The 27,429-nt window shown below is 42.9% G+C and overlaps 1 protein-coding gene across 4 annotated transcripts in view; it reads left to right on the forward strand.

Annotated features, from left to right (window-relative positions):
* The window catches only part of St7 (suppression of tumorigenicity 7), a 234,044-nt gene that overhangs the window by 196,083 nt on the left and 10,532 nt on the right, over window positions 1–27,429 (forward strand). For 3 of the 4 annotated variants that reach the window (XM_041675555.1, XM_041675556.1, XM_041675557.1), the window contains 2 exons: window positions 1,301–1,403; window positions 18,421–18,571. In XM_041675555.1, coding sequence (XP_041531489.1) covers window positions 1,301–1,403; window positions 18,421–18,571 — 254 coding nt within the window. Of the gene's footprint in view, window positions 1–614; window positions 751–1,300; window positions 1,404–18,420; window positions 18,572–27,429 lie in introns of those variants that run through there. The other variant, XM_041675558.1, reaches the window with a different exon arrangement.

A 27,429-nucleotide genomic window follows, 5' to 3' on the forward strand; every position in this document is an offset into this window, starting at 1 on the left:
CATGCATTTTCCCAAAGCCGTGGATCTTCGTTTCATTACTAGAAGGAGGAAGTGTCTGTTCCCACTGTTGTAAGATTGTGTGGCTCCTAACACAGACTGGCATTAAATTACATTCCTCTGGGGTGACTTTTTTTTTTCTTACTTTTTTTATTTTTTGTCAGACAGTAGGATCAAAGGACGGCTTGGGATTTACACAAACATTCTGTACCTCTCTTCGTTTTTTTGTGTGTTTGCACTCCCTTCTGCTGTCTGTTCCTGGGCCCTGCTGTGTGGCAGTGGGGATGGTCCTCTCCCATTCTTCCCCTCCACACCCCTGGTCTGCTTACCGTGAGATGCCACCTCAGGGGACATTTGCCCATTTTATTCAGGCAGGTGACTGTGGCACATAGACATCCCCACGTATCCAGAGGATGACTGGGCAGGTTAAAGAGAACAGAGGGATTCATTGTTTTTGAGTTCCTAAATGCTTACACGTCCCTGATATAGCCCAGCCCCTCTGTAGACTCTGAAAGCAGAGCAGGTAGCGGCCTCTGCGGGGTCAGACAGGTTTGCTGTTAAGTGTGTGTGCACTTCAAAACTGGAGTAATTTTCTTTCGTTCTTTTTCATCCTGTAGATCGCCAGTACCTACTGCAACATCTTTTCTCCCTACACAGCGACTCCAGCTTGGGAGGGCAGGGCCAGGGTTGTCACAGCTTCCCCTGTGGTGTCTGCCTGCCAAGCACAGCTCTGGAGTTAGCCCTGGGTGTGAGGTGAGAAAGAGATTGCATGGTCTGGTTTTTTTTTTTTTCCATTCCCTTGGGCGGGTGTCTTGCCCGCAGTTTGGGCATGTACACCCTCCTGCTGGAACAGCCCACAAAGGCTCGCCTGTGGCTGGAGCTGTGGCCATTAGCCTCCACCACAGCACCGACATTGGGTTGGGAGCCTCCCTTAGATCCCCCAGTTCTGTTTTTAACCCAGTGAGCTCTTCTGTAACCTAGTTTTCTCTTTTTCCTACACTGTCTGCCCTCGTCAGTCCTCCCTCTGCTCCCACCGAAGCAGTACCTTGCAGAAAATGTAGATTAGCTATTTAGACAGTGACTTGACAGCTGAACCATTCAGTGTAAGCACGTTTTCTGCTTCTGCTGGGGTTTTGTTGGCCTTGGTGGAAGGGGTCGCTCAGAGGTCCCCTGTAGAGGAAGTTTGGAGAGCTTGTGCCATCAGCCCACTGTGCTCATAGGGGCCCTTGATGTATACTTGCTCCCTGGGTAGCTGCCCAAGCAGTGGTCCCAACTGCATGATGTTTGTCTTTCTGCTTTTCAGATTCTCTCCCGAGGCGGCATCGCGGCGGGGCCTGAGCACAGCAGAGATGAATGCAGTGGAGGCCATTCACAGAGCTGTGGAATTTAACCCACACGTGCCAAAAGTGAGTCTCTGAATCCCCTAGGAGCTCATTATGACAGCAGAGAAAGCATTTGCTAACCACAATGCCCTGTCCCCAGGAACCCCAGTTATAAAACAATGAACTGCAACCAACCAACCTGGGACCTGTGCAGTCCGCAGGCATTTATAGCCTCATTTTTGAGCTAAAACTACACTCAAGGGAACTTGGGGTAGGGGGCTGGTTTTCAGGGTGAACATAATAAAATAAACTGATAGACCTTACTTAGGCAACTAGCTTCAGGAAGTTTAAAATTAGCTCAAGTGAGTTTGATAGGAGTTTTTTTTTTTTATCAGTTTTAGTCTTATGAGGCAAATTCTGGAAATAACCCTTGTGCACAGAGCTCTTTAAAAACTCCCACTAATGTGATACCCCATGTCTCTACAGATAAATGTAGGGAATCAGGCCTGGCTAGAAAAACAGGAGCAACCCCAGAACTTGTAACGCTTTGAGTGCCACTTAAAACTTAGACGTAGTGAAAGGATTTGTCTTCGTGGTTAAACCCCATGATACACAGTTAGTAAATGCTTGATATTTTTCACATATTCTTTTTGAAGTTGATTTTAACGGAATCCAATCAAGGCAAAAGATATTTCTGGAATGTTTTATTCATGAGCTGAATGTATATTTGGGGCTTCCCTGAAATTATCTGCTCTGTGGTAGGTATTTAGCTGTGGGTCTGTTTCAGTCTGTTGATATTAGGGACGTTTAGTCTCTAAGAAACTAATGCTGCAGCTCACATCAGATGCTACATGGCATATGTGTTTGGGAAAATATCTGATGAAGACCTCCTGGTGCAAATGATAAAGAAATCCGGCTTGCATTGTTGCGGTGCCATAGCAAGAGGGTGGTGTGTGAGTGAGTGTGTGCATGTGTGTGAGTGTGTGAGCGTGTGCATGTGTGTGTGTGATGTATGGAGTTCCCTACTTTAATTTATTTTGTTGATATTGAAAATGGTAGAGATAAGTGATCTAATGTCATTCCTGAGGCTTTACTTAAGTCTAGGTTATGTTTTCACTTAATGGGAAATTGAAGAGTGGTCTGGAGTGGCATTTTTGCATAAGGATGTACTTAACCACTCCGGTGCTAGTGGCTAATCAGCAAACTATTTACAGAGGCTTGGGGGTTATATGTAGGATGCTAGAAGCAGGAAACTTCATACAATATTTTGAGCCTAAGCCAAAATGTTGATTGAACTCTGATTAAAATGTAAAACTGGTCATAAAAGTTGTTCTCAATTATAGTAAACTGAAGTCATCTATTAATATTTTTTGGATACTCCTTCAAACTACAGAACTATTCTGTAAATATAAGCAAGCCTCTTTTGTAGGAATTATTTGAGTAACAGAGCCTAGGCTTCTGAGGTAAAATCTAAGGTCAAGTTCTGGCAGTCATTCACCCACTCTGGAACCTTGGGACCAAGTGCCTCTGAACTTATCTTAAAATGATGAAAATGCTTGGGATTGCCTATCTTTTGGGATAAGTATCAAATGAGATAAAATGTTTGAAAATTTTTGCAAAACTCTTGTCTTAGTCACTATTCTATTGCTTTGAAGAGACACCATGACCAAGGTTCTCTGAAAGAAAGCACTTAATTGCGGTCTTCCTTGCAGCTTCAGAGAATTAGTCCGTGCAGGAGCGTAGCTCAGAGATACATCCTGATCCAGGCAGAGAGGAGATGGGGCTGGGGGTAGAACACTCACTCCTTGGCCTGGCATGGGCTTTTGAAACCTCAAAGCCCACCCAAGTGACAAGTGGCACACTTCCTCCAACAAGGCCACACATATTCCAACAAAGCCACACGTCCAATCTTTTTAATTATATCAAGGAATTCCACTCTCTGGTGATTAAGCATTCAAATATATCAAATATTTGAGACGTCAAACCACCGTAACATTTGAATGCCATATATGTATAAATGCTTAAAGTAATTGATATTAGCTTTTTAGGGACCCCTCAGGTCCCAATTTCTACATCACCCTATTAAGGGCCCTATAATACTGTGCAGGGAATCTCTACAGTTCTGTTGTTCAGATATTTTGATGCCATTGTCATTTAACTCTGTGATAATGGAAATTAAAGCTCTTAGGAATAGTTTATAATTGCTGTGGAAAATTTTGACAGTCAGTTGACACTCCAGCCAATTATATTTATTTTAAAGTGGAAATGTTTCAAATGTTGTTTTAATTGATACATGGTAATTGCATATTTTTTACATGATAGAATGTGGCATTTCAATCCATTTATACAATGTGTAATGATCTCATCAGGGAACTGTCCTATCATCTCAGATATACAGCATTTTAAATATTTAATCTCACTCCATTTTCTAATCATGCAATTAGAGAGGAGAGTTATTAAAGTATATTATATTATTAAAAGTATATACTTTTAATCCCTACTTGGGCAGGATTTACTGATTTTGGTTCCATCATGGTAGGGGGCCATGAATTCCAGAAGAAGAGGAGAAAACAAGCGAGGGAGGAGGCATAAGGAGGAGGAAGGGGAAGAGTGGGATGTGAAGGGGCAGCTGTGCTGTACCTGTGCTTTTCTTCCATCCAGACTTCTAGCCACTTTCCCTTCAAGACACACTTAGATGATGGTGGAGAGTCTTCTGGCTTGTGTTAATTTCATTGGTAAAATAAAGAGACTGCCTTGGCCCTTTAATAGGACATAAAATTAGGTAGGCGGAGTAAACAGAACAGAATGCTGGGAGAAAGAAGCTGAGTCAAGGAGTCGCCATGATTCTCCCACTCCAGACAGACGCAGGTTAAGATCTTCCCTGGTAAGCCAGCTCGTGGAGCTACACAGATTATTAGAAATGGGTTAGATCGATATGTAAGAGCTAGCCAATAAGAAACTGAAACTAATGGGTCAGGCAGTGTTTAAAAGAATACAGTTTCCGTGTAATTATTTCGGGTAAAGCTAGCCGTGCAGGCGGCCGGGTGCTGGGGACACAGCCTGCCGCTCTTAATACTACACTTAGAGCTTCTCCAGCCTCCTCAGGGCTGCTCCACTGAAGCCAACTCCCACGATGAACCATTACAAATTCACCCTGCTGACACTCAAACACATCTCTTCAATCACAGCAGTCACCTTGGTGCCCGGAGGCTTGTAAATGTGTGTGTTCACGTGTGTGAGTGCACGTTTATGTGAAGCTAAAGGACTGTCTCGATTGTTGTTCCTCAGGTGCCATCACCTTTTTGTTGTTGCCGTTTGGTTTTTGTTTTTGAGACAAGGTCTCAGGGGCCTGGAGCTTGTCAAGTACGCTAAGCTGGCTGGCCAGTAAGCTCCAAGGATCCACCGGTTTCCACTGCTCCAGCATTGGGAATGGCCACACTCAGCACTTCATTTTTTTTTTTTAATTAGGGGGATCAAACTTTGGTTCTCTTTCTTATAAGGCAAACTCTTTCCTAAGAGCAAATACCCCAACTGCCATGTCCTCCTTATAATACAGAACACATTCAGTCTATCTCCGAGACTCTTAATAGTCTAACATTGTTCAGAAGCCCAAGTTCAAGACCTCCTCTGAGATTTGACACAACTGGTTAGCCTTGAAGTCCTTTAAAATAAAAAATCAAGTAATAAACTCGCAGTACCCAATGGTACAGAGTAAGCATTCCTATTTCAGAGTGACAGACTAGGAAAACACAGAGGAGGGATTGGACCGGAGCAAGCAAGTCTGAAACCCAGGTAAATATTTAATCTTGAGACTCCATGTTTTGTATCTGAATCACATGGCTGGATGATATGCATCCCTAAGGGCTTTGGCAGCCCAGTCACTACTTTCTGGCTACAGCCCGCTAGGACCACCTCTTAGATAGGCTCAACTCCCTGCCTGTGATTTCTTGTCAGAGGTTCCTGGTTCCTGGAATCTGACTTTCTGGGGTCTCTGTTCTACCTTTGGTTTTACCATCATAGTTTTACTCATCCTCCTCTCTGAGGCTCCCTGAAGAGAAACTGACCCTGCCACCACTGCCTGGCCTCCTAGGCTTCTCTTAGAAGTTAGTATAGAAGATTCCATGATCCACCATTTTTACTTTGTGCATATCTGCAAAACTAGCACGATGTGTTTGATTCCACAGTTCTAGGAGCACAGCTACAGTGGCCTCTGAGAGCCCAGGTGACTGAACATGGGAGTACACTTCCCTGTTGCTCTGTGCAGGGGGAGAGACCTGGAGTGTCTGCTTCTCAGAGAAAAATCTTCCCAGTTAGTTAAAACTTTCACACCTGCAAGCCTGGGATAAATGGGCTCTGCGCACATCCTAAGATGTCCTCAAGGTGTTCTTCTCCCTGTCCCGAAGCCAAATATTTACTTCTCTTTAGTGGTCCTGCCACACTCTCTTTGACCTCAGAATTAGACATGGTTCCGGTATGGGCAAGCTGCAAGCTTTTCTGAAGTTTTCCACTGTGTTTTTTTTTTTTTTTTTTTTTTTTTTTTTTGTTATCACAGTTACCACTGTAAACTTCGCTAAAGTAAGCAAGCACTAACCATGCTCTCACCCGAATTATTGACTACCATGGAATTCCTTCCATTAGAGTATTCGCCTACCACCTTTAAACTCAGCCTGTCTGCTTTAGAGTACTAAGACATGAATAAAAAAAACTAGACAAACTATTTGTCGTAATATAACACAATGGCCTTGCATCCAATCCCTATTGACTATAGTATTTATTATCTACATTGTTAGGCATTCTCATCTTATAAACATCCACCAGAATTGCCTACTAATCTCTACTTACAGCATTCTCAACTTTGCATATCCTAGTTCTTCAAACATTTCCAATTTCTTGCTACAAAGCAGTTCCAAAAGCTTCTGAACCATATTGTCAAGTATCACACCAATGATCCTGCTTCTCCAGTATGAGTTTTCCACATTTGAGTCATTACCCCATGCAGAATAACCTGATGGAGTAATTAATAGGAGACGTTATTTATTTTGACTAATAGTAGCCCATCATGGCAGAATGGAGCAGCTTACATCATGGCAGCCAGGAGAGGGAGATAAAGAGCGGAAGTGAGAGGGGACGTAAGAGAAAGGAAGGAAGGGCTAATGGGAAAAGCACAGAGAACTATACATACTCGTGCTTTTCCCTTTCAACCTTTATTTCACCAGGGCCCCTAGCCTAAGGGATGGTGCTGCCCACATTCAGGGTAGGTCCTCTCTCCTTAGTTAGTCCTCTCTGAAATGCTCGCAGGCACACCCAGAGATGTACTATACCTATTGCCTAAGTGCTTCTCACCCGGTCAAGTTGACGGTCAGGATGACCACCACAGAGAGTGTCTAGGTTTACGTGTTTTCCCTTCTTGGAGACTGCACTGTTGGAGACTTCTGCTCACGTTTTATAAGCTAAGGTCTCTGGTATTCTCCATTGGTGTCCTTTTTTGTTATGAGAGGGACAACTCTCCTGCCTCAGAAGAGGCCTCCTCCCTTCACCTAGACACTATATACCTGACTAGGTTGCAGGTCTAGCTTGTTAGAACTCTTTACTTATCCACCAGTGCTCTGTTCTAGAACGATTGGGAGGTCGCCTGCCAATTTTACTTTATCATAAAAGGGATAAATTTTGTTTTTGTTTTTTCAAGATGGGTTTCTGTGTATAACAGCCCTTACTGTTCTGGGACTCACTTTGTAGACCAGGTTGTCCTTGAACTCACAGAGGGATTAAAGGTGTGAACCACCATGCTCTGGCTCTGAGATAATCTTGCTGCTGCCTGTTAGCCTCTGTATTCTCCAATGGCATCTGCTTCTAAAGCTGAGTATTTTGTACCATAATGGTACAGTCAGATTCCTGAACATCAGGAACTGGACACCGATTACAACAGGACCCATATTCTCGAGGAGTTCACAGATCAGGCAGTGTGTTTGTGAAACAGGAAGCATGGTGCAGGGACCTAAAAAAGGGAGGCATGGCACTCGCTCTCAGAGCCTGCACAAGAGACTTGGCCATTCTCTAACTCCAGAAGCCAGGTCCTGTGCCTTAGCCACTCTCTAACCCCAGAAGCCAGGTCCTGTGCCTTACTGCTGTAAGCTTTCCTCATGCTCAGCACTGTGTTCAGAAGGCAAATCGTCTGTTTAGCTCTGAAAACTCAACATCCTGAACCCCGGAATTGAACCTTAGCTACAAGGTGACGGAGTCGGTCCCCAGAAGGGCTCCCAATCCCATGTTCTCTGCTCCACTGGCACTGTCCCTGACTGCTCAGCTCACTTAGACCTCCCTCTCACGGTAGTTTAGCTTTCATACCCATGGAAGCATGGAATTGAAAACAACATTTTCCCCTCCTACTGCAGACATGTGACGCCTTAATTAATAAACAGAGCAGGTAAACTTTGCTACTCTGGTTGAATCTGAAGATTCGACAGTATTAACCCAGCATGTCAGTCACTTCCCAGCCCATGTTAGAGTTAACAAGACATCCATCCTAGAAAATGAGACGATTTCCATAGCTCATACTTTTAGAGGATTTGGTCTATTACTGGTTGTCCATGGCCTTCGGCGCTCTGGTGCCGTGTACACCATGGCAGAAGCTCATGGAGGAAGAATCTGCTGTCTAATAGGTACAGGGACACAGCGACAGAAAGGAGCTGGGATCACAGTGGCCCTTCAAGGGCACGCCTGGGTGGCCTAACTTCCTTTGCAATAAGCTGCCCCCTTACAAGTCCACCGCATCCTGCTACTTCCATGGCCTAGGGGCTACATCTTTCACACATGGCACTGGGGACAGACTACAGTACCCAGCATCTCAAATCACCTATGCATCTAGTCTAGAAAATGAATAACAGATGTCCAGGGGCCACCACTACTACCGAAACTCTCAAGTGATTGTGATGTCACCCACAGAACTGGAGGCCCACACTCTCTCTGAAGGAAGAAGTGGGGCTGAGGAGCCATGGCTAGCTCCCTGTGGTGCCAAAAAATTGTGGATGGAATATCCAAGAAAAATTACAAGCATCCATGGGGAAAATTTTTTCTTAATTTTGTCTGAAGTCTTAAACCACTTAGCCTTGTTTCTTTCTCTCTGGGCCCATTCTGAGGCAGGAGGGGACACTACATTCCTTAGAGAAGGATGTTTACCCATCACTGAAGCTCAGCTTACGTACAGGATAGCCTGCATTGCTCAGAATATTGGTGTAAGGACTTCACCTCATTGATAAATAAGTTTGCTGTGGAATATTTGTTTAAGATGTGTTACCTTGTTTTATGCTGTGGAATATTTGTTTAATGATACAAAGATGTGTTGCGTTCTTTTATGCTGCATTTGTTTAACTCTGTGAAGCTCTGTTACTTTGCCTGTCTAAAACCCCCGATTGGTCTACTGAAAAGCCGAACGGCCAGTAGCTAGGCAGGAGGGAGAAACAGGTGGGTCTGGAGAGAGAATAAATAGGAAGAGAGGGGCCACCCAGCCAGCAATGGAGTAAGAAGCAAAGAAAAACATATAGAATAGAGAAAGGAAAAAGCCTGGAGGCAGAAGGTAGATGAGATAATTTAAGAAAAGCTAGCTAAAAACAAGCCAAGCTAAGGCCGGGCATTCATAAGTAAGAATAAGCCTCCATGTATTTACTTGGGAGCTGGGTGCCACCCACAAAAACAGAATTTAAAAAAACCAACTACATACGTTTTTAAATCATTGTCTAGAACATGGGAAGACATGAGAAAATAGAGATGAGGATTAAAGTTGTTATGACAGAAATGCATTCCCCTCAAAATTTACCTGTGTTTCTTTAGAAAGTTCATCTATTGTCAGTTTAAAAGCTCACTTCACAGTGATTTCAAGAGACTTGTGAAGGGTCGCCTCCCAGTAATTGTATATGCTAATAAACTGTCTGCAGGCCATTGTTAACATGGAAATTCATGCAAATACTGAAGCTATCCTCTCCATCTTGGTAAAGCTGATTGACAGAGGAGAAAATTACTTTTTAATCCAATTTAGGAAACAATGTGTAGTGAGTTTCAGCATTTAAAGATACTTGAAGCATGGAAGCAGAAATTCAAAATACCCTGCCAGATTGTGAGATCGTGTATCAATGGTATATTGCAGAAATATTATTTCAATATATGTTTTTGAGCCATAGTTTTGCTCCAAAGCCTTTTTGCAGGAGAGTAAGGAGATATAATGTAGAAACACAGCCCAAAGGAAATGGACAGAAAACGGTTTTAAAGCTCCATTTCTCAAGAATAGAACCTCTCTGAGGAGTGGCTGACAGAGCTGCTCCTGCTTACTTTGCTCCTTTCAGGGTTTCCCCAGCCAAGGCCACAAATTGTTCCTACCTCAACCACCAGGTTCCTTGGTCCTTCTCGCCCCTCAGCCTGTTCTGTCTCTCCTCAGCCTTTGGTCCACTGGCAGGCCTCCACTCCTTGTCTTTAGGAAGCCAGGTATTAACCCCAGGGCATCTTGCATGATAGGACTGGGCCATGAGACAGCCACCCAGCCCCTAGCCATGTCTTACAGCTTGAGACAGCCTTCACCCCACACACCTTCTCCTGAGTTCTGGGCAGTCTCCTCGGTGCCCTTTTCCTTCTTCATGCCGGCTTAGGAGGAGTCCACTCTAGCTTCAGTGTCCTGGGGAGTTTCCTAGGTTCCACAGCTCAGCTTCCGCCTGTGTTCCGAAATGCCCGAATCTGTCTCCAGCTTCTTTCACAGATTTCAGACATATCACCTGAATCCCACTGGTCATCTGTCCAGGAACGTTCTGCAGATGGTTCATCTCTACATGTTACCTTCCCCCTGCTAAACCACCTCTTCCGCTGCTGTTGAAGTCTCATTTGAGGCTGTCTGTGAGTCTGTGTTCCTTGGTGGCACACATCCACAGTGGTACTCCGTTCCTCCTTCCATGCCCACGTCTGTCAGACACATAAGTCCCGGCAGAGTCCTTTTCTCGCCTACCACTTTCCCCTCAGCTATGACAGGAGCTTCCTAAGGGTTTTCTAACTTCTGCCTCTTTCCTGCTTGTTGGTCTGGCACATGGTACCCTCCCCCCTTTCTCTTTAGATCTTAGTCCCCACAGCATGTGGCAGTGATTTTTTTGGGTCATTTTAGAAGCTATAATATGTCCTCAGACGTCTTTCAGGTCTCACCCCACATGTCCCAGGTTTATTCTTTATCATGTATTCAGCATGTCTTTTGTTTGTTTGTTTTACCTTTGAACACCATTCTTGTGTCTGAAAGCTTGAAAACCAGAGTGACCCCACAATAAAGGGCATATTCTGGAGGATGTCTTAAGTGGTCTTATCTTGTTTCCCTTCCTCAGATAGCAGTGACAAGGCTGGATTCTAAATGCAAGTTCTGTTCCATGCAACTTGTGCAGCCTTGGGCAAGCTACAGAACCTCCCGAGGCTCCGATTTCCCTAGGGATCTTGGGGATTTGCTTGTCGTGTGTTAATGTAGGTGGTTACTCTCATGATAACACTCACATTTCCACAGACCCTAGGTGCCACTTAATTCCCTTTGATGCTTCCAAGCCATTGTCTAGCCTTTCTGGTCTTGGCATCCCTCCCAATCCATGTTTGTAGGGCAAATTCTTGCTCGTTCAATCTCACTGACTCACATCACCCATTTCTATGAACCTCCCCAGAGAGTTCCGTCTCTTTATTTCCTTGTTGTTAATGTTCTCATTTCTTTGCCTGTGTATTCTAATTTTGCTCCACTTCCGGCTCCCCCACATGAAGGTTAGGGAGGATCAAGGTAGAGGCATAACACGATTCACATTTATGCCCACGAGGTAAATTTTGGATGCTCCAATCAATATCTTTGTCTTTGGAGTACATTGTGCATACTACAAGATCCGTGTGTTTGAGATACAATATGTACGCTCTTATAGTTCTTCTTATGCCCTTGCATAGTCCTTTGTCTGTGTTCTTGGGGTACTCATTGTGTCCTTCTCTGTCTCTGTTGTGGCTACTCCCATGTGTATGAACAAAACATCATGGGTGTACTCACGCCTGTCCCCATCACCCACCTACTTTGGCACTCTCAGACCTTTCCTTGGGATGTACTATGGGATTTGCAAGTTTTCAAATGAAGCAGAGCCACTGATGAATAGGTAGGCAGCGCAGGGAGAAACGGGTCCCTATGGCCGAAGATCAGGGCACGTTTCCATTCAGCCTTCAAGCTTATTTCCTTGTTGGTCAGTTGGTACCCTGTAGCCAGTTTTCATCTCAAATCGGCCTCTATGATAAAACTGCCCACGTGTTTCACCTAGAAACAGACTCAGTTATGTGTAGGTCCAGAAAATGGGCTCCGGGAGCCAGGCTGAGTTCTCCTTCAAGAGCAGTAAATGCTCTTAACATATGTTTATCCATATGTATATAGAAAGGAACGTAATAATGTTCATTACAGAAAATTTAAAAAATTAATCTCCCATAATATTTAGTTACTCTTAAATTTTAATCTGTCATTTTCAATGCTTATTTTATTCTCCAAATAATCTGTTGTATATAGTATAACAGATTTTTTTCATTTGGCAATTTATCATAACATTTTCAATGCTAATAAATATTCTCCTACTGTTGGGCCTTGGAGAGTAACTTGATAGCTGTCATCTAGATTTGCTGTAGCTTAATTACCATGTTCTTTTATATTTTATTCATGCCTATATCTTGCCGATGGTTTTCATGATGCATGGTATTGGGCATTCCAGACATGTGAACAAATGAATTCCTTGCATTCATATCTGTGTGAAGGTTAGCTTGCCAGTCCTTTCTCCTCAAGGCTCTGTAGGTTTATACCTGGAAAAGGGAAACTTGGCAGTCTGTCTCTTGACGTAGATTCTGTGGCTGCTTCCTGACAAGGTGAGCCAGCCTCTCGTCCATGCCCGTAGGGGTAGGCACCACCTACTCCCAGCCCAGAGCCCTCAGCTCCTCTGTGTGAGCTCTGGCTTTACGTGCTAACATACTGGGCATAAGGAGCACAATTGTGACACAAATTGACTTTGAAAAGTTGCTTCCGAACCCTTTAGAAGGGCTGCTCTTCAACGTGTGGTTGAGCATCTGGGAAGGAAGTTAGAGGTAGGACGCAGGCAAGATAGCACAGAGTGCTGACTTAGCTAATGGAAACCAAGCCGCTAATGTGGACAGGCAGAGCGTGTTCTCTGATTTGCAAAGTACAGTGAGCCTAATTGATTTCTGCATACTTGTGGATAGGGATCTGCCCTCTCCCATTTATTTTTCTCTTGACAAGTAGGATGTGAAATGTTGTTCCATGCCTTTTTAATTTAAATGTTGCACATGTTGAGACTTGATATTGCCAGCCATTTAGAGCTTGGCCCCAAACATAGCACATTGTTGTTATTAGCCTTCTTCAGCTGGTTACAGCCAACATTCTGTTTGGAACTCTGAAGGAGTATAAATCTCCTTTATAGACATAACCTATTCCTGCCATAAAGTAGATGCAGTGAGAAGGCAGAGCTAAGTCTCCTTGGTGAGTTGCTTTCGTTGACCTCATTAGATTGGCTAGGTCAGGAGTGTTCACATTGGGAGTGTTCTTGGGAAGTAAGGTTTGAATTTAAGTTAGCTATATATGTATGAGGTGCTTTAAAGGGAGTAATGAGAAAATAACACAAAGATAACAAGTTCATGTTTCTGAGGATTTTGTGATTGACCTGAGAAATATATACATGTAACCAAAGCATTACATATGCATACATTGGGCTCAGACAGAGCTTAGAGGGGAACTAACATCACCTCACAGCCTGTGTACGGGGCGGGGCTATGGTTGATGTCCTTGAAGCCACATGCATTCGGTTTGTCAACTGAATGAGCCATCTGTCTTGCTCACATTTACTATCTTTTCCAAGTGCATGTAGCTGTCCCAATGGCCAGTAATACTTTTAAATCAAATTTTGTATTACATTTATTACAATTTTTATTATAACGTGTTTCGTTTTCAGTGAGTATATGTTCCTACCATGGGTATCTGTAGATTTTTTTTCTTGTTGTTTGAGAATTCCATGCATCATGCATACAAGATGATTTTTAAATATAATTTAAAATTTATCAAAAATATATTTTTCTATATGATATATCCCAGTCACAATTTCTCTTCTCCCAACTCCTTTAAGATCCTTCCCATCTGTCCACCTATTTTTTTCTCTCTCATTAGAAAGCAAATAGACAAAAACAGAATAAAACAAACCAATAGAAAGAAAAAGTGACCAAAGAAAAACCATAAGAAAGACATTCAGGTGCAGAGACACACATATACATACACAGACACACACATAAAAACACAAAATTGGAAACCATTATATATAAGCAAAAGATCTGTAAGGTCAAAAAATGTGCAGATATGGCATTATGAGACCAAACCCTCCAAATAACATTGAATTTGTTTTATGTTGGCCATCTGAGCTTAGGGCCTACCTTTAAGTGCCGTTTGTAATACCCAGTGAGACATTGGAGAAAACTAATTTTTCTTTTGCAAGTAGTTATCAATTGGAGATAGCTTCTGGGTTCAGGCTGGGTGCTTGTGTCTACTGCAGTGTCTCAGCCCTGGAACTCCATCTCAGTTCCTGTATACCTGTATAGGCATTGTGTATGTTGCCAGAGGCTCATACATGAGTTCACATGTGGAGCAGCCCTGCTGTGTCTAGAACCCTTGTTTCCCTGGTGTCCTCTATCCCCACTGACTCTTACAATCCCTTAGCTTCCTCTTCTGCAAAGGTTCCTGAGCTCTAAGGGCAGAGATTTAGGATTGATTGTTCCCGGACCTCTCATTATCTTGGGTCAGCTTTGGGTCTTTCTATTTATTTCTATCTGCTACTGGAGGAAGCTTCTCTGATAACAATTGAGCAGTACACTGATCTATGAGGATAAAAGAATAATTATGAGTCTTGTTATTGCTATATTCCTTTAGCACAACAGTAGTAGTTGATTTTCCTGTAGGTCCATAGCCAGTCTATTTTCAGATTCTTGGCAACCTGAACAGTGTTTGCCATGGGTTCTATCTCATGGAAGGAGGCTTAAATCGAATTGGACAATGGTTGGTTACTTCAACAATTTTTGTGCCACAATTGTACCAGTGTTTACTGGCAGACAGGTCACCATTGTAGACTGAAGGGTTGGCAGCTGAGTTGGCAGTCACCTTTATCTTCCGGTAGCATGCAGAGTACCTTCCAGTACCATGAACACTGGTCATTAGGAGTATAGGCTCTTGGTAGCCACCAGCCTGACTTCTTGTTCATTGAGTTATATGTAATGTGGTCTAATCAAAGTCACTCCCATTCCCTCTGCTTCAATTCCTTTCTCACCTCCTTCTACCATTATCTTCTCCCAACATGATGTCTTTGTTTCTTTTGCTTGTTTTTCCTCCCATTGAATCTACTCAGTGCTGACAGTATGTTTATGGGCTGAGAACCATCTACTGAAGCACAGGTAGCCTTTCAGGAGCCACATCCTTGAAGAAAACTAACACCCCCTACCTACGGTCATTAGTCTCCAGTAGCTCCACAGCTGGAGTGAGGCTTTGTCCTCACCTCCTTCCATCATGTTGGGATTTCTGCCTGGTTTGATCTTGTGCTGGTTTTGTGCTCCTACAACTATCATGGGTCTATATGCCCTGCTGAGTCCTGACAACAGCTTTGCTGTAGCCATTTATTGCCTCTGGTGCTATAATCTTTCTGCTGCCCTTTCTTTTGATGATGCCCGTGCCTTAGGAGGAGGTATGGTGTAGATGTCGCATTTAGGGCTGAGAAATCTGCAGTCTCTTATTCTCTGCATGCTGGCCAATTGTCAGTCTCTGTGTGAATTGCCATTACTGATAAAAGAAGATTGTCTGTTGAGGTTGGGAGATGCACTGGTTCATTGGGTTAAGGATTAGTCATTATGACTCAATTTAATACTGGTAGAATAAAAGTAGTAGATTCTCCTCAAAGCCTATAGCCTGTCTAGTCACAGGTTCTTATCCCTGATAGCAGTTCTAGGCACAAGTTCCATTTAAAAATTGGTTTAGCCTGGATGGAGGTGGGCGGTCCTTGGACTTCTCACAGGTCAGGGAACCCTGATTGCTCTTCGAGCTGATGAGGGAGAGGGACTTGATCGGGGGAGGGGGAGGGAAATGGGGGGCGGTGGCGGGGAGGAGGCAGAAATCCTTAATAAATAAATAAATTAAAAAAAACAAAAAAAATGGTTTAGTTATTTGTAGACTGGAAGCCCCTGGCTATAGAAATTCTGCCCAAAAGAATAATTCTATAATAATGGGAATATTCTTCAAAGTTCCCAATGCAGTAATCTTTAGCCACATGCAACACTTAAGGACTTGAAACATTGATCCTGAACCAAAACTGAATTTTAATGCTTTTTAATTTTAATTTAAGTAATGACATAACCACCAGCTAGGGCAGTTGACAGGACAGTTAGTAATTTTCTGAACACTCTACCCAAGTCTTCTCTGCCCTATATCCTGGTTTGCTTTTGGCCCACAGACAGGGAAAATGTGTATTAAAAGCTGTTTTACGAGCTTTTCCTAGTCATAGAAATAAAAAGAAAATGGTCTCCCCTTTTCCCTCACCTCTGTCTGCTTCTCTGCAGCCTGAGAGAGGCTTCAGTCTGTCGGGGTTGATTAAACCAGTTCATTCACCTCTGGTTTATTCCAAGATTCATATATCACTTTCCTCAGTTTTGAAGTTGACTAATTGACAGGACATTTATGAATAATTACTAAAAACTGAGATGAAAATCTTATTTTGATGCTCTCATTAGATAAGGTTTGCTCCTCATTAATTTTGCTGAAGAACTGATGGTGACAAATGGTCTTCCTATGCATTCTTACTCTGAAATAATATAGTCCTTAACACTGTATGAGGTCTAGATCCTTCTGAAGACCCACAGCCTTGGGGCTTTATAAGATTATTACTGGCGGGCTCTATTAAGGTAACAGAGTCATGAGGGGATAACCATCTATCTCTGAGTACAAAATATGCCTTTGTATTTATAGTTTAGTTAATTTAATTTTGTTTGGTTGGTGTTTGAGACAGGGTTTCCCTGTGCGACAGCTCTGACTGTCCTGGAATTCACTTTGTAGACCAGGCTGGCCTCAAACTCAGACATATCTGCTTGCCTCTGCCTCCCAAGTGCTGGGATTAAAGGTGTGTGCCACCACCACCCAGATTTATGTTTTTATTATAACTATACTGCTAGTTGGATTGATAGCATTATTTTTCCCCAGACAATTTTTGTCTTACACTGTTTTAAGACAAAATATCGGAAGAAATCTGTCACCTCTGGGATCACAAAAAGCCAATGACCATAAGTTCGTTTGTGTTCAGAACATCTCAATAGCAAACAGCTTCTCTGTCCCAGCCCCTCTGAGAGTGGCGGTTACTCTTTTGCTGTTCTGGGTATCTCTTTCCCACCTCCATTCTCTTCTTGCTTTAAGGCCAGAGGCTTGGAGAGCATATGTAAAATCACACCCAAATTTTGGAACACCTTTCTTTCTGAGCCCAAACCCCCACCTTAATCCTCCTGGCTCCTGCTGGGCCATGTGCCCTGACAACAGAAGCCTCAGAAAGGCAGGCATTGGCGTCCAAATTGTCAAATCCCTGCTAGAGGACAATGAAGCAGCAATAGCTGTTCTGGCCTCTGTTGTTGTATAAGAACTCTTCTATCCATTGTTCTCCCACAAATTTCCTCTGATCGAAAGAAACCGGACAGTTCTTTCTGCATTTGTAACATGTGGGCCTGCTTGTTAGGGTTTCTGTTCTGCCCAGTTCCCATAGCCAGTAAGTCCCAAAGAAAATCACACAGAAGCCTACGTAAGTTATAAACTGATTGGCCCATTAGCTCAGGCTTTGTATTAGCTCTTATAACTTATATTAACCCCTTATTCTTATCTATGTTAGCCACATGGCTCGGTACCTTTTTCAGCAGGGCAGGTCACATCCTGCTTCTTCGGTGTCTGGACAGGACTGCAGAAAGAGCTTCCTTCTTCCCAGAATTCTCCTGTTCTCATTGTCTGGCCTCTACTTCCTGTCTGGTTGTCCGACCTATACTTCTTGCCTGGCTACTGGCCAATCAGCATTTATTTAAAACATGATTGACAGATACAGAATTGTTCCACATCATACACTAAAAACCATAAACTTGTCATAGGATTTTTGTTGTCTTCACATCATGTTAGTTAAACATATCACTATGATAGTAGTGGTAGTGTGGAATGGTGGGGGGATGTATGCACATGGTATGTTTGCCATGATAGTAGCGGGGGTGTGTGCACATATGTTTGGGATGGATTCTAGAAGGAAGACTATGAAGAATGGGGTGCCAGGAAACTGTTCTGAGTTTGCTCGCCTCTATCCTTTAGGAAGTAGAGAGGGATAAAGGTGGAAATTTAGAGCTCTCTTAGTGCCAGAAAAGCAACACCTGTTCTTGCCCTGTCCCCCAGCTCCTTTGCATTGAATATAAATGAAGAGATATAAATTCCTGTCCCTCCAGTCTGTGGGAAATATCTAAACGATCCTTTCAGCTTAGAGTCTGTATTTAATTCTCTTGGATCTTCCTACACACAGGCTGATACCCTCATTGTTCCCACATCTGAGCATCTATATCAATAGTTTTTTTTCATAAAACGAAGTCCTTTTTGATGTATCTGCATAGAAAAAAATACATGGGTAGTGAAACTGAATGTCAAATCTCTTCAGTGCAGGTTGTTAGCCATGCGACTGTTCGATTTCATGTGTCTGTCATATGTGTTTTCACTGCACTTACAAAACCCTGCCAAGTTCTTATGTCTTCTACGTTATCCCTTTTGCATTTGAGCCTGTATTTATTCTTCGAGTAGCATATTTCATCTCATGAGTCTCTGATCTTCATGGAAGGAAACTAGTGCAAAGCTAATCAACTGTCAGCAAACTCTGGGTATTGCTGGGTGTCTTAGCGATTGCTATCCCGTGTAGCCGGCCTGATGAAATGTCTGTTAGTGATGGTCTTCGGGAAATCAGCCTGTGTCAGCATTGAGTTCCTAATCACTGCATATTAACACGTCTGTCTCCTGCTGTTTTCATTCCAGTATCTACTAGAAATGAAAAGCTTAATCCTCCCACCAGAGCACATCCTGAAGAGAGGAGACAGCGAAGCAATCGCGTATTCATTCTTTCATCTCGCACACTGGAAGAGGGTGGAGGGGGCCTTGAACCTCTTGCACTGTACGTGGGAAGGCAGTAAGTCATTTTTTTTTCCCTTTAAACATTCTTTAAGAACATAACGTGCTCGAACTATTTATGCCACAACAGTTGATGATGAACAATGAGAATCCGCGTGTCTGGTTTTTGTTCCCGGTATGTCACATTATCAGGGCAGTTGATTATGTGCTGCTCACATATCCCCAGAGACAGGGGGTTGCTGTGGTGGTGCCACATGTAGGTTGGAAATGCACCTTCTTCCTACAAGAGGTCAGTGACTCTGGGTACCCTGAAAGCCCTCTCTGGAGATCCGCACAGCCCCTCGTCGTCACAGGAACCTTTGCCTTAGCCTTAGACCTTGTGCAGGATGCTGCATGTCATTTGAGACAGTTGTAGAGTTGGGTGACAGCCACAGTGATCCTGCACCGAAGTCAGAATGATCATCCACAAAAGCACTCCAGATATGTTTCAAAACCAGCAACAATGCCCATTCAACCCTGGTGTCCTGTGTGGGGTGTGGCGGCCCCGGTGAGTAGTAAGTGCCTGTTCAAATATGGAGGCCTAAGTGAGCCCGGGATGCTCTCCACGCTGCCGCTGCTGTCATTCTGTGTAAGGGAAGCAGGGTCTAATGGCAGGTGACAGGTACTTAGCTTTGTGCTCCTTCTTATCTAGTGAGGAGGAGCGAATGGCCGCTTGTCCCCTGTCTGGTGACTCTTTCAGAAGGTAGAGTAACTGCAGGAGTCAGGTGACAGATGAACAAGTCCTGAAAGCCCGGGCAGCAGTAGAAACAAGAACACAGTGTGAAGAAACGGCAGGTTGTAGGGTTGGTACGAGATGGTAAATTAAGGAAAACAGAACCAATTTTCTGTATGCTGTTGGATAACATGTACTGAAACACTGCTAATACCAATTTAAGCAAAACAAGCACAACACATAGCATTTCTTGTAGAAAATCAAAACAAAGAATATTTGAGTCTCTGGTAGTTTTTTTCCCAATTTATTCTTACTTTGATCAGGCTCACAAACAAGCCTTTTTAATCCTTTTTGTTCTTTATCTTTTCTGCTTCCATTTTTACTTTGATAAACTTCTGTTCCTTCCTGTTCCTGCCCTTTCTGTGACCCAGTAAAAATCCAGCCTGGTTCAGGAAATGACAGGGTGGTAGCAAAGAGGGGTGGGGGCAAAGGGTGAAAGTAAGCTGACAAGATGAGCTTCAAAGGTGGCTGGAAATGTTTTCTTCAGTGCTTTGAAATTTTTTTCAGATAATTAGCAAGTTTTCTTGATCTAACTTTCTGTTTATAACTTGAAAGATGTTGACTTGCCAATGCCTCTCACTCTGTTTGAGAAGTATAGTGTCTGGCTGAGTAGACTCGCTCAAGAGACTGGGCCTGTGCACAATGTCCTCAGGCTTTTGCTAAGCATTGCTTGTAATGGTCTCTGTTAGAGCACAAAAGAAAATGTTAATTAGATGTGAGAAAGTGTCCCAAGAGACCAGCAGAAACAAATACGAGACATTACATCTCATGTCAAAAACTGAATCGATCAATTGGCTTAGCAACTAAAATCGTATCTATAGCTTGGCATCCTGAGAATAATAGTGGAAACTTATCAGCTGGACCTGATTGATAAGATCCAACCCAAAATGCTACAAAGTAGAGGGTAATAAATACACGATATGAGGAATGACATCACCATAAAAAAAATTAAAACCCTTTGGAAAACAACTGGACATTGTTGGGAAGTTAGTAATCAAGTAGCAACACTGAGTTTCTCAGAATCAACAGGGAAGGGTCGATAGACACGGAGTGACATGGTGGACTGCCAAGTTAGGCAGAGCAGAGTATTGGGCATTACCTCAAACCACATGGACAGACTACTTTAGTGGGCGTAGGGGGTGAATTTTATATACAAAATAGTAAGGTAAGGAAACCGGATACCTATAGAAAACATCTACCGGGAATTTGATACTTACAGATAAACATATCTTGTGAAAATCGGATAATGACACCAGCCCAAATCAGTCACAGTGTCATTCGGTCTCCAGAGAGAGCCATGGTAATGAGCGTTAGAACACGCTCTGTGCGTGTGCTCGCTGTACACCGACTACACAGGAACCTTGAGGAGTGTCGTCAGACCCGGATGCTGTTCAGTTGTCTTGCATTTGCATCTTTTCACTTGCTTCCTAGCTGAGGAAGTATAGTAATAAGAGTGGCGGGGCTGCGTCCCCAATACCCCGGCTGCCTGGCTAACTTATGCCCGAAATAACAACACACAAACTGTATTCATTTAATCACTGCTTGGCCCATTTCTATCTAGCCTCTTCTAGGATAATTCTCACATATTAATTTAGCCCATTTCTAATCTGTGTAGCGCCCCTAGGTGCGCTTACCGGGAAGATTCTAGCCTATGTCCATCCTGGGTCTGAGCTTCATCGCGTGCGTCTGCCTGGGAGCGGGGCATGGCGTCTCTCTGAGGCGTCTGCTCCCGAGAGGAGAACTGTGGAGTCTGAGCTCACTTCCTCTTCCTCCCAGCGTTCTGTTCTGTTTACTCCTCCCACCTATCTTCTAACCAATGAGGGCCAAGCAGTTTCTTTTTATTTAACCAATGACCTTCCTCCATCAAGGAAGAGCAGAGATGGTCACATCTGTTCTCCAGGAGGAGAGACAGTGAGGAGAGTGGCTGGTCACTTTGTAGGCACCGTTCAGACAGCCAGGCCACAAATGCAAGACTAGTTATCTATGAAGCATTTGCTTGAATGTTACAATATAGATTACATCGTGACATATAAACCTCATAGTTGATTCTTTTCTAGTTTAGAAAGTTATCCATCCTGGATAAAATTACATTTTGCTATCTATTTAATATTGGTTTAAAAATTTCAATAGGAATAAGATAATAAATACCACACACACACACACACACACACACACACACACACACACACAAAGGAAAGAAACGGAAGTAAATTTACCTGACTTTAGTTACTCCTGCTGAGTTGTGGGTGCGCTTTCATTTTGTTCTTGATATTGGTGCTCTTCAAATTTTGTGCACCTCACATACGTGTTTTCAATAAGCAAAAGATGTATATGTATTTTTATGTATATACTTATGCATATATATACATATTTAGGGGAAAATCTTTCACAGTGAGTTTTTTCAGCCATTCTTATTTATTTGTTTTGAAGATACAGGTCTCTCATACAATTTACAAGAAAGAATTATTGCTCCAGCTTCAGACACTTCTCTGCAATCTTTGGCATTTTTTCCATATATGTAACTTTTAAATTAAATTAGAGGTTAACATCTCTGTGTTTTAAAGACTTAGTTTTATTATTTTTAAGTTGTGTGTGTGTGTGTGTGTGTGTGTGTGTGCGTGCGTGCACGTGTATATTGAATCCCCCAAATCTGGAGTTATAGGGGGTTCTGAGCCAAGAGGGTGCCTGATGTGGGTGTTAAGAACGGACTCGGGTCCTCTTGAAGAGCAGTTTGTCCTCAAAACCAAGGAGTTTCCAGCCCCATAGTGTTTTAAATCAGAAGACTTGGATCAGAATCTTGGCTCACTTGCTGATAGTATTATCTACTTTCCTCACTTTGGAAACTGTAAGGCCATATGAAGTAGAATGTCATACCCTGAATGTCCCATGTTGGTGACCTCCAAACCTGCTGCAGCTCCTCTAAGATGACAGCAGATCACCACCCCTCCCAGCAGCCTCAACAGAAGAGCCTGCAGTTCCACAGTATGCCACTTGGTGGCGCCTTTCGACATCTCCAGCCCTAGAGTTCAGGTTTCCTTCTCTGAGTCATTTTCTATTTATTCTGAAATGTAAGGCCATTCCCCAAGTCCTCCCAATTTATCGATGTTATTAGAAAGCACGCAGGAGAGAAGATAACAGAATCTGGTTCCATGTTAAAAATGATTGTTACCCAAGTTGTGTTCTCGAAATCTTTAAAAACAAAACAAAACAACCTTGGCTGTGTCTGAAATGTTCATTCGGAGCTAGAAATAAAAGGATGGTTTTCTCTTTTCAGTGAATTTATCATGCTAGAGAAACAGTTATTCTTGAGAATTCAGTGGGTTTCGCATCAATTAAATTGACCCCCTCCCCTCCTTTTTGTGAACTCCAAGTCTGATATATAACAGAGATTGTGTTTGAAGCATATGGTAGTTAAAGGGGGAAAGCACCCTTGAATCCTCAGCCACAATACATCAGCATTTCAAAGGTTTCCAAAATGTTTGATTCATCACTGTCCCAGGCCCTGAAATTACACAATATGCCCTCAGTCAAGAAAATTAAGAAAGGGGAAGAGTTTCGACTTTTTAGATTTTGTTTCCTGGATTACTGCACAGCTGCCATCTTATCACAATGATGTTTGTTTCAGCCCTGCTGCTCTGGTTGTGCTCACACGTGCAAATATGAGCTGAATATAGAGATGGCGTGTGAACGCAAGGACGGTCTCCTTTCAGCTGAGTCTGCCCCGGTCAGGCCGTTTATGGCGTCTGTTTCCAATGGCAGATCTGTTTCCCCTGTATTCAGTCCTGGTGCATCCTCAGCTCTCTCCCACCCATCTTCCCCAGGCTCTCCTTTGATAGTGTGTATTTTAGAAAGCATGGTTGTGTGTTGACCACAGCTGGGAACTTTAATTTTCTTGTTCCATACATCAGAAGGTGACTATGCCATGGTAAATCACTTGGCCTTTCTTTGTGTCTATATTTTTCTACCTAACCAAATAGAACTCTTTATTTTCTTTTGGGAGCCCCTCCCACAAGAATCCACTAAATAATGTATAAGATTTGGAGGTGGTGTTTTTGAGGGAGACTAAGCAGAGTGTTTCCTTTGAGAGGAGAAAATGGCCCATTGTTGAAGCATAGGATGAGATTATGATTCTAATTTATTCTCTTTGAACCTAATGGCAAATGCCCTTCACTGTGAGATGTGGTTCTCAGGGCATTTCCTCTGGCCATACCTTTGCTTCACAAGGCTAGTACCTTTTGGACTTCTCCCCGATCCTTACCCCCACCCCTAACAGATCTGAGGATACAGTTTGTGATTTGTGAGAAAGTGGTGATCAGATCAACAGTAGCCATAACTGATGCACTGACGGCCGGCCTCCAGATATGGTGTGATGGAGAGCCAGCCTGATTCTGAGTTTGCTCGTTTTGGTGACAAACCATAACTTGGAGTAACAAATCATGACATGGAGAACCTAAAGCTTTGTTTAAGACTCAGGCTCATCCTGTGTTTCCAAGGCCACCCAGACTCGAGAGCGACCTTGATCATCCTGCTTCTGTCTCTGGAACAGTGTGGCAGGCAGTCTTCCTGTAGTCTGGCTCGGTTTTCTCTAGTAGAGAAATTCTGGGTTTTCCTGAGTGCCTTGAGCAAACAATTATTGAATTTTTCCTTTGTAGCAGGCTGTTACCACGGTGAAAATGTTTTGTAAGAAGCATTTGTGTGTGTTACACACATTTTCCACATACATGTTTTATGCATACATGTTCAGAAGCAACTACACATGCATTTGTGTATATAGGTGGCTAGAGCACGCAGGCTATCATGGCTCTAGGAGCAGAGGATTAAAGTGCTGAGAGGCACTAGTGAGTTAGGAAGTTCACTGTAAAACCCTAGAATTCCCTCTTCAAAATCAGGACAAACCATGCTTAAATCCAACCAAGGAAAAATGAGTTTTTCAAGGTCAGTTTACTTCACTCTTGTAGTTGAAAGAATATGGATCAAAAGCCAAGCTTTGATCTCCGTCTTTTCCTTAAGTCTGCATTGAAATGACTAATGAAAGACAGGTGGCCCCCGGCTCTTACTTGCCTGCACTCAGACGTGGGGCATGAGACTTGCATTTTGATGATGACTTTCTGTTGCAGCAGCTGCAGGTCTATCTGTTAGCGCACGGCAACCCTTCGCTCTTCGTGCTCCCTGATGGAGAAGGCCAAGCCTTTAGGTTCAGTGGAGCAGGGCGAGGAGCGTCCTGGCCTGCACAGGGCAGCCTGGCGTGTGGGTCTGGCTCTACCAGCATGGGGACAGGAAGTTCTTAGCTTACCTAGCTTACCTAGTACAACTGTTAAAAGCACACACTTTTTAACGGGGGACTAATGATAACAGGGAGAGCTGGGATCCACTCCCAATTCTCTGTATTATAAATAATAATGTTCTGTCTGAAAGGAAAAATATTAAACACATGTCAGATAAATATGAAAAGGTATCTTCTATCTATCTGTATAATGGGTAGGGTGACAATTCATTATTTTCTCAAGTTCCCCCCTTCTATCATCTGTGGTTCTGTTGATACCCAAGCTCCCCTGACCTGCACAGCACTGAGCAACTTGGAGTCCCGGAAGTGATCCTCTAGAGAGGGAAGGGGCCAGGTACATGAGTCGGAGTCAGCTGTGTGGGATGTTTCCCTGTGCCCCTAAGTGACTCGGGGCTCCAGCTACACTCTGAACAAAGGCATCAACACCATCAAGATGGGAGGGTGCACACGAAGTGGGAATGTCATTTATATATTGTGTTTCAGCTGCTGGTAGCTTAGGTTTCTTGCTTAGTTTGGAGTCAAATATGTGTACAATTTTAATTTATCTAAACTGTGTTCCTCAAAGACCTTTAGGAAGTTCATAGTCATTTGTAAAATAGTCATCTCCAAATGATCTATTTCTATCCTCATTTAAGCCACTGAAGAAGTGTGTTCTTAGGCCTTACGCTAACTAAATCTCTGGACATTCGGTGCCTGCCTCGGTGAAAGGGGCGAGTGGTAGGAGGGGAAGCTGGTGGTGTGTGCCACGCCTCTTCCTACCCTGCACACTCCCATTCTTATCTCGGTCTTATTGGACCCCGTGCAGTAGGGTGGAGGAAGGATAGAGTTGCAAGCAGAAATTGTATTTGCTTTTGTTTAGTGAAGCCAAAACTTAATATTAGTTTATGAACTTAATGTAAATGATATCTGACATGAGAAAAAGAGATCTTAAGGGTACCATAAACATGCAAGAAACATTTATTATATACTTTCACAAATTGTGTATTAGCAAAATCTCCACCCTTTCTGAAAGAGATGAGAGCTGATTTTTAATTTTTGTTTTTAAAAAACTAAATTGATGCATAAAGTTCTCTGTGCTTGCCAAGTATGGGAGGAAGGGTTCTCATTCGAAGATGCCAGTCCGCCATCAGGTTTCTATTGTCAAGTGCTGTCAAGAGCTTGTACTCCTAATTTCTCCTTTAAAAATGATTACCTGAAGTGCAAACCAACTTCAATTTTGAATAAAGTAAGTTTTCACAATTAATTGTCCTTATGGAAACTGTTTTTTTTTTCTTCTTGTATCATATGAACTTGAATACATTTTAAAACAGTAGCCTGGGCACTTGTGGAGACTGTGAGACAGACCCACAGAATGGGCACGGGGACGCTTTCAGAGAAACTGTCATGTATGGAAAGGTGTATTGAAATCCTGCCATATTGCGGCTTACATGTTAAAATACGTGCTCCCCAGAAGAGATTTTAGTGAGTGGATGCTATACAATTACTGCAAGGTTTGTTTTTTTTTTTTCTGTTATATTGTTTGTTTTCATTCTTTCGCAAGCTTAGTTCTAGTGGGAGAGATGTTGGCTTCATCCTCAGCATTTCCGTGATTTAACAACCCATGACACGACTCTTCTGTCACTTGTGCTGACTGGCAAAGTCATCTTTGTTTGTGTGACAGGGTCTGGTTGAATAGGGTGAGTCTTCCATTATAAAAAGAGCTAAAATCTAGGTTGTTTTTTTTTTTAATGTTTTAATCTGTTTAAGAGGTTTCTGTTACAAGAAGAAAATTGATAACATTTTTACCTCAGCAAACTGCCAGCAAACTGGCTCTGTTCTAAGCCCACATTTATCGTGATTTATATTCTCCGTGGCGATGTGCTATAACCTCCCAGAGATACCACTGTGGTGTAGATTGACCACATTCCAATGCTGGAATCACATACATACTGTTTTTACTTTTAAATACTGTTCAGACACCAGAATAAATACCATATGTGCACCGATGCTGGTTACAATAGGACCTTGTCATTTCTTGTGAGGAAGAACAGGCTTTGTTTCTGATTCTTATTTGAAGGAAGTATGCAGAAGACAGATACGCACATTGACAGCATTTTGTGAAGACTTTGGTAATAATAGGGCTAAGGATGTAGCATGATTCCTTGAAATGTAGCATTTACAACCATAAATATTGTTGCTCATTGCCGCCATCCCTCATGGACACGTGTCCAGGCTAGGACTGCTAACTGGTGTTCTCAGGGTAGTGGATGGCTTTTCCATTCCGTATCTACAGCCTGCAGCCCTTAAAGGACATCTGCTGAAGAAAAATTAACTCCGTGAGCGCTGCTCATAGGAACCGTGAGACTAACATGCCGGTGACATTGTAACAGGAAGAATAACACACTCGATAATGGGGATGGATGGATTGATTGGAAAGCCATAATTCAGTGTAAAGCCTACTGTCACCCGACGCCACAGACACAGAATTTAGGTGGCCTGACATCATCAAAACATAGACAATCAATCTCTCCGAACCATTTTCCCCTGCACAATATTGAAAGATTTAAAAGTTTCATAAAGTTTAGAAATTCTTCTCAAATCATGTGTCCTTAAGGTTTTGTATTCATCATCCTGGTTGGAGTTGTAATCCACTTAGGCATAGTTTTAAACCAGATGCAGCAGAATGCCCTTCATCTTTGTACAAATCTGCAGCAAGCTCCAACAAGTCAATCCGTATTCACTTCTGAGAAAAGCACTTCAACCCAGGTGTGCATTGCCGTTGGCTGGGCTCTATTGAGTTAGTGCTTAAAACATTTTTATGATATTTTATGCATGATGAAACCCTAGGTACTGATACTGATGGTTCCCCTGCCCTTCTGCA

This window comes from Microtus oregoni, unplaced genomic scaffold (genome assembly GCF_018167655.1).
Source record: "Microtus oregoni isolate MIOR12 unplaced genomic scaffold, Mior012 000026F_ref0000081, whole genome shotgun sequence".
Taxonomy (NCBI): domain Eukaryota; kingdom Metazoa; phylum Chordata; class Mammalia; order Rodentia; family Cricetidae; genus Microtus; species Microtus oregoni.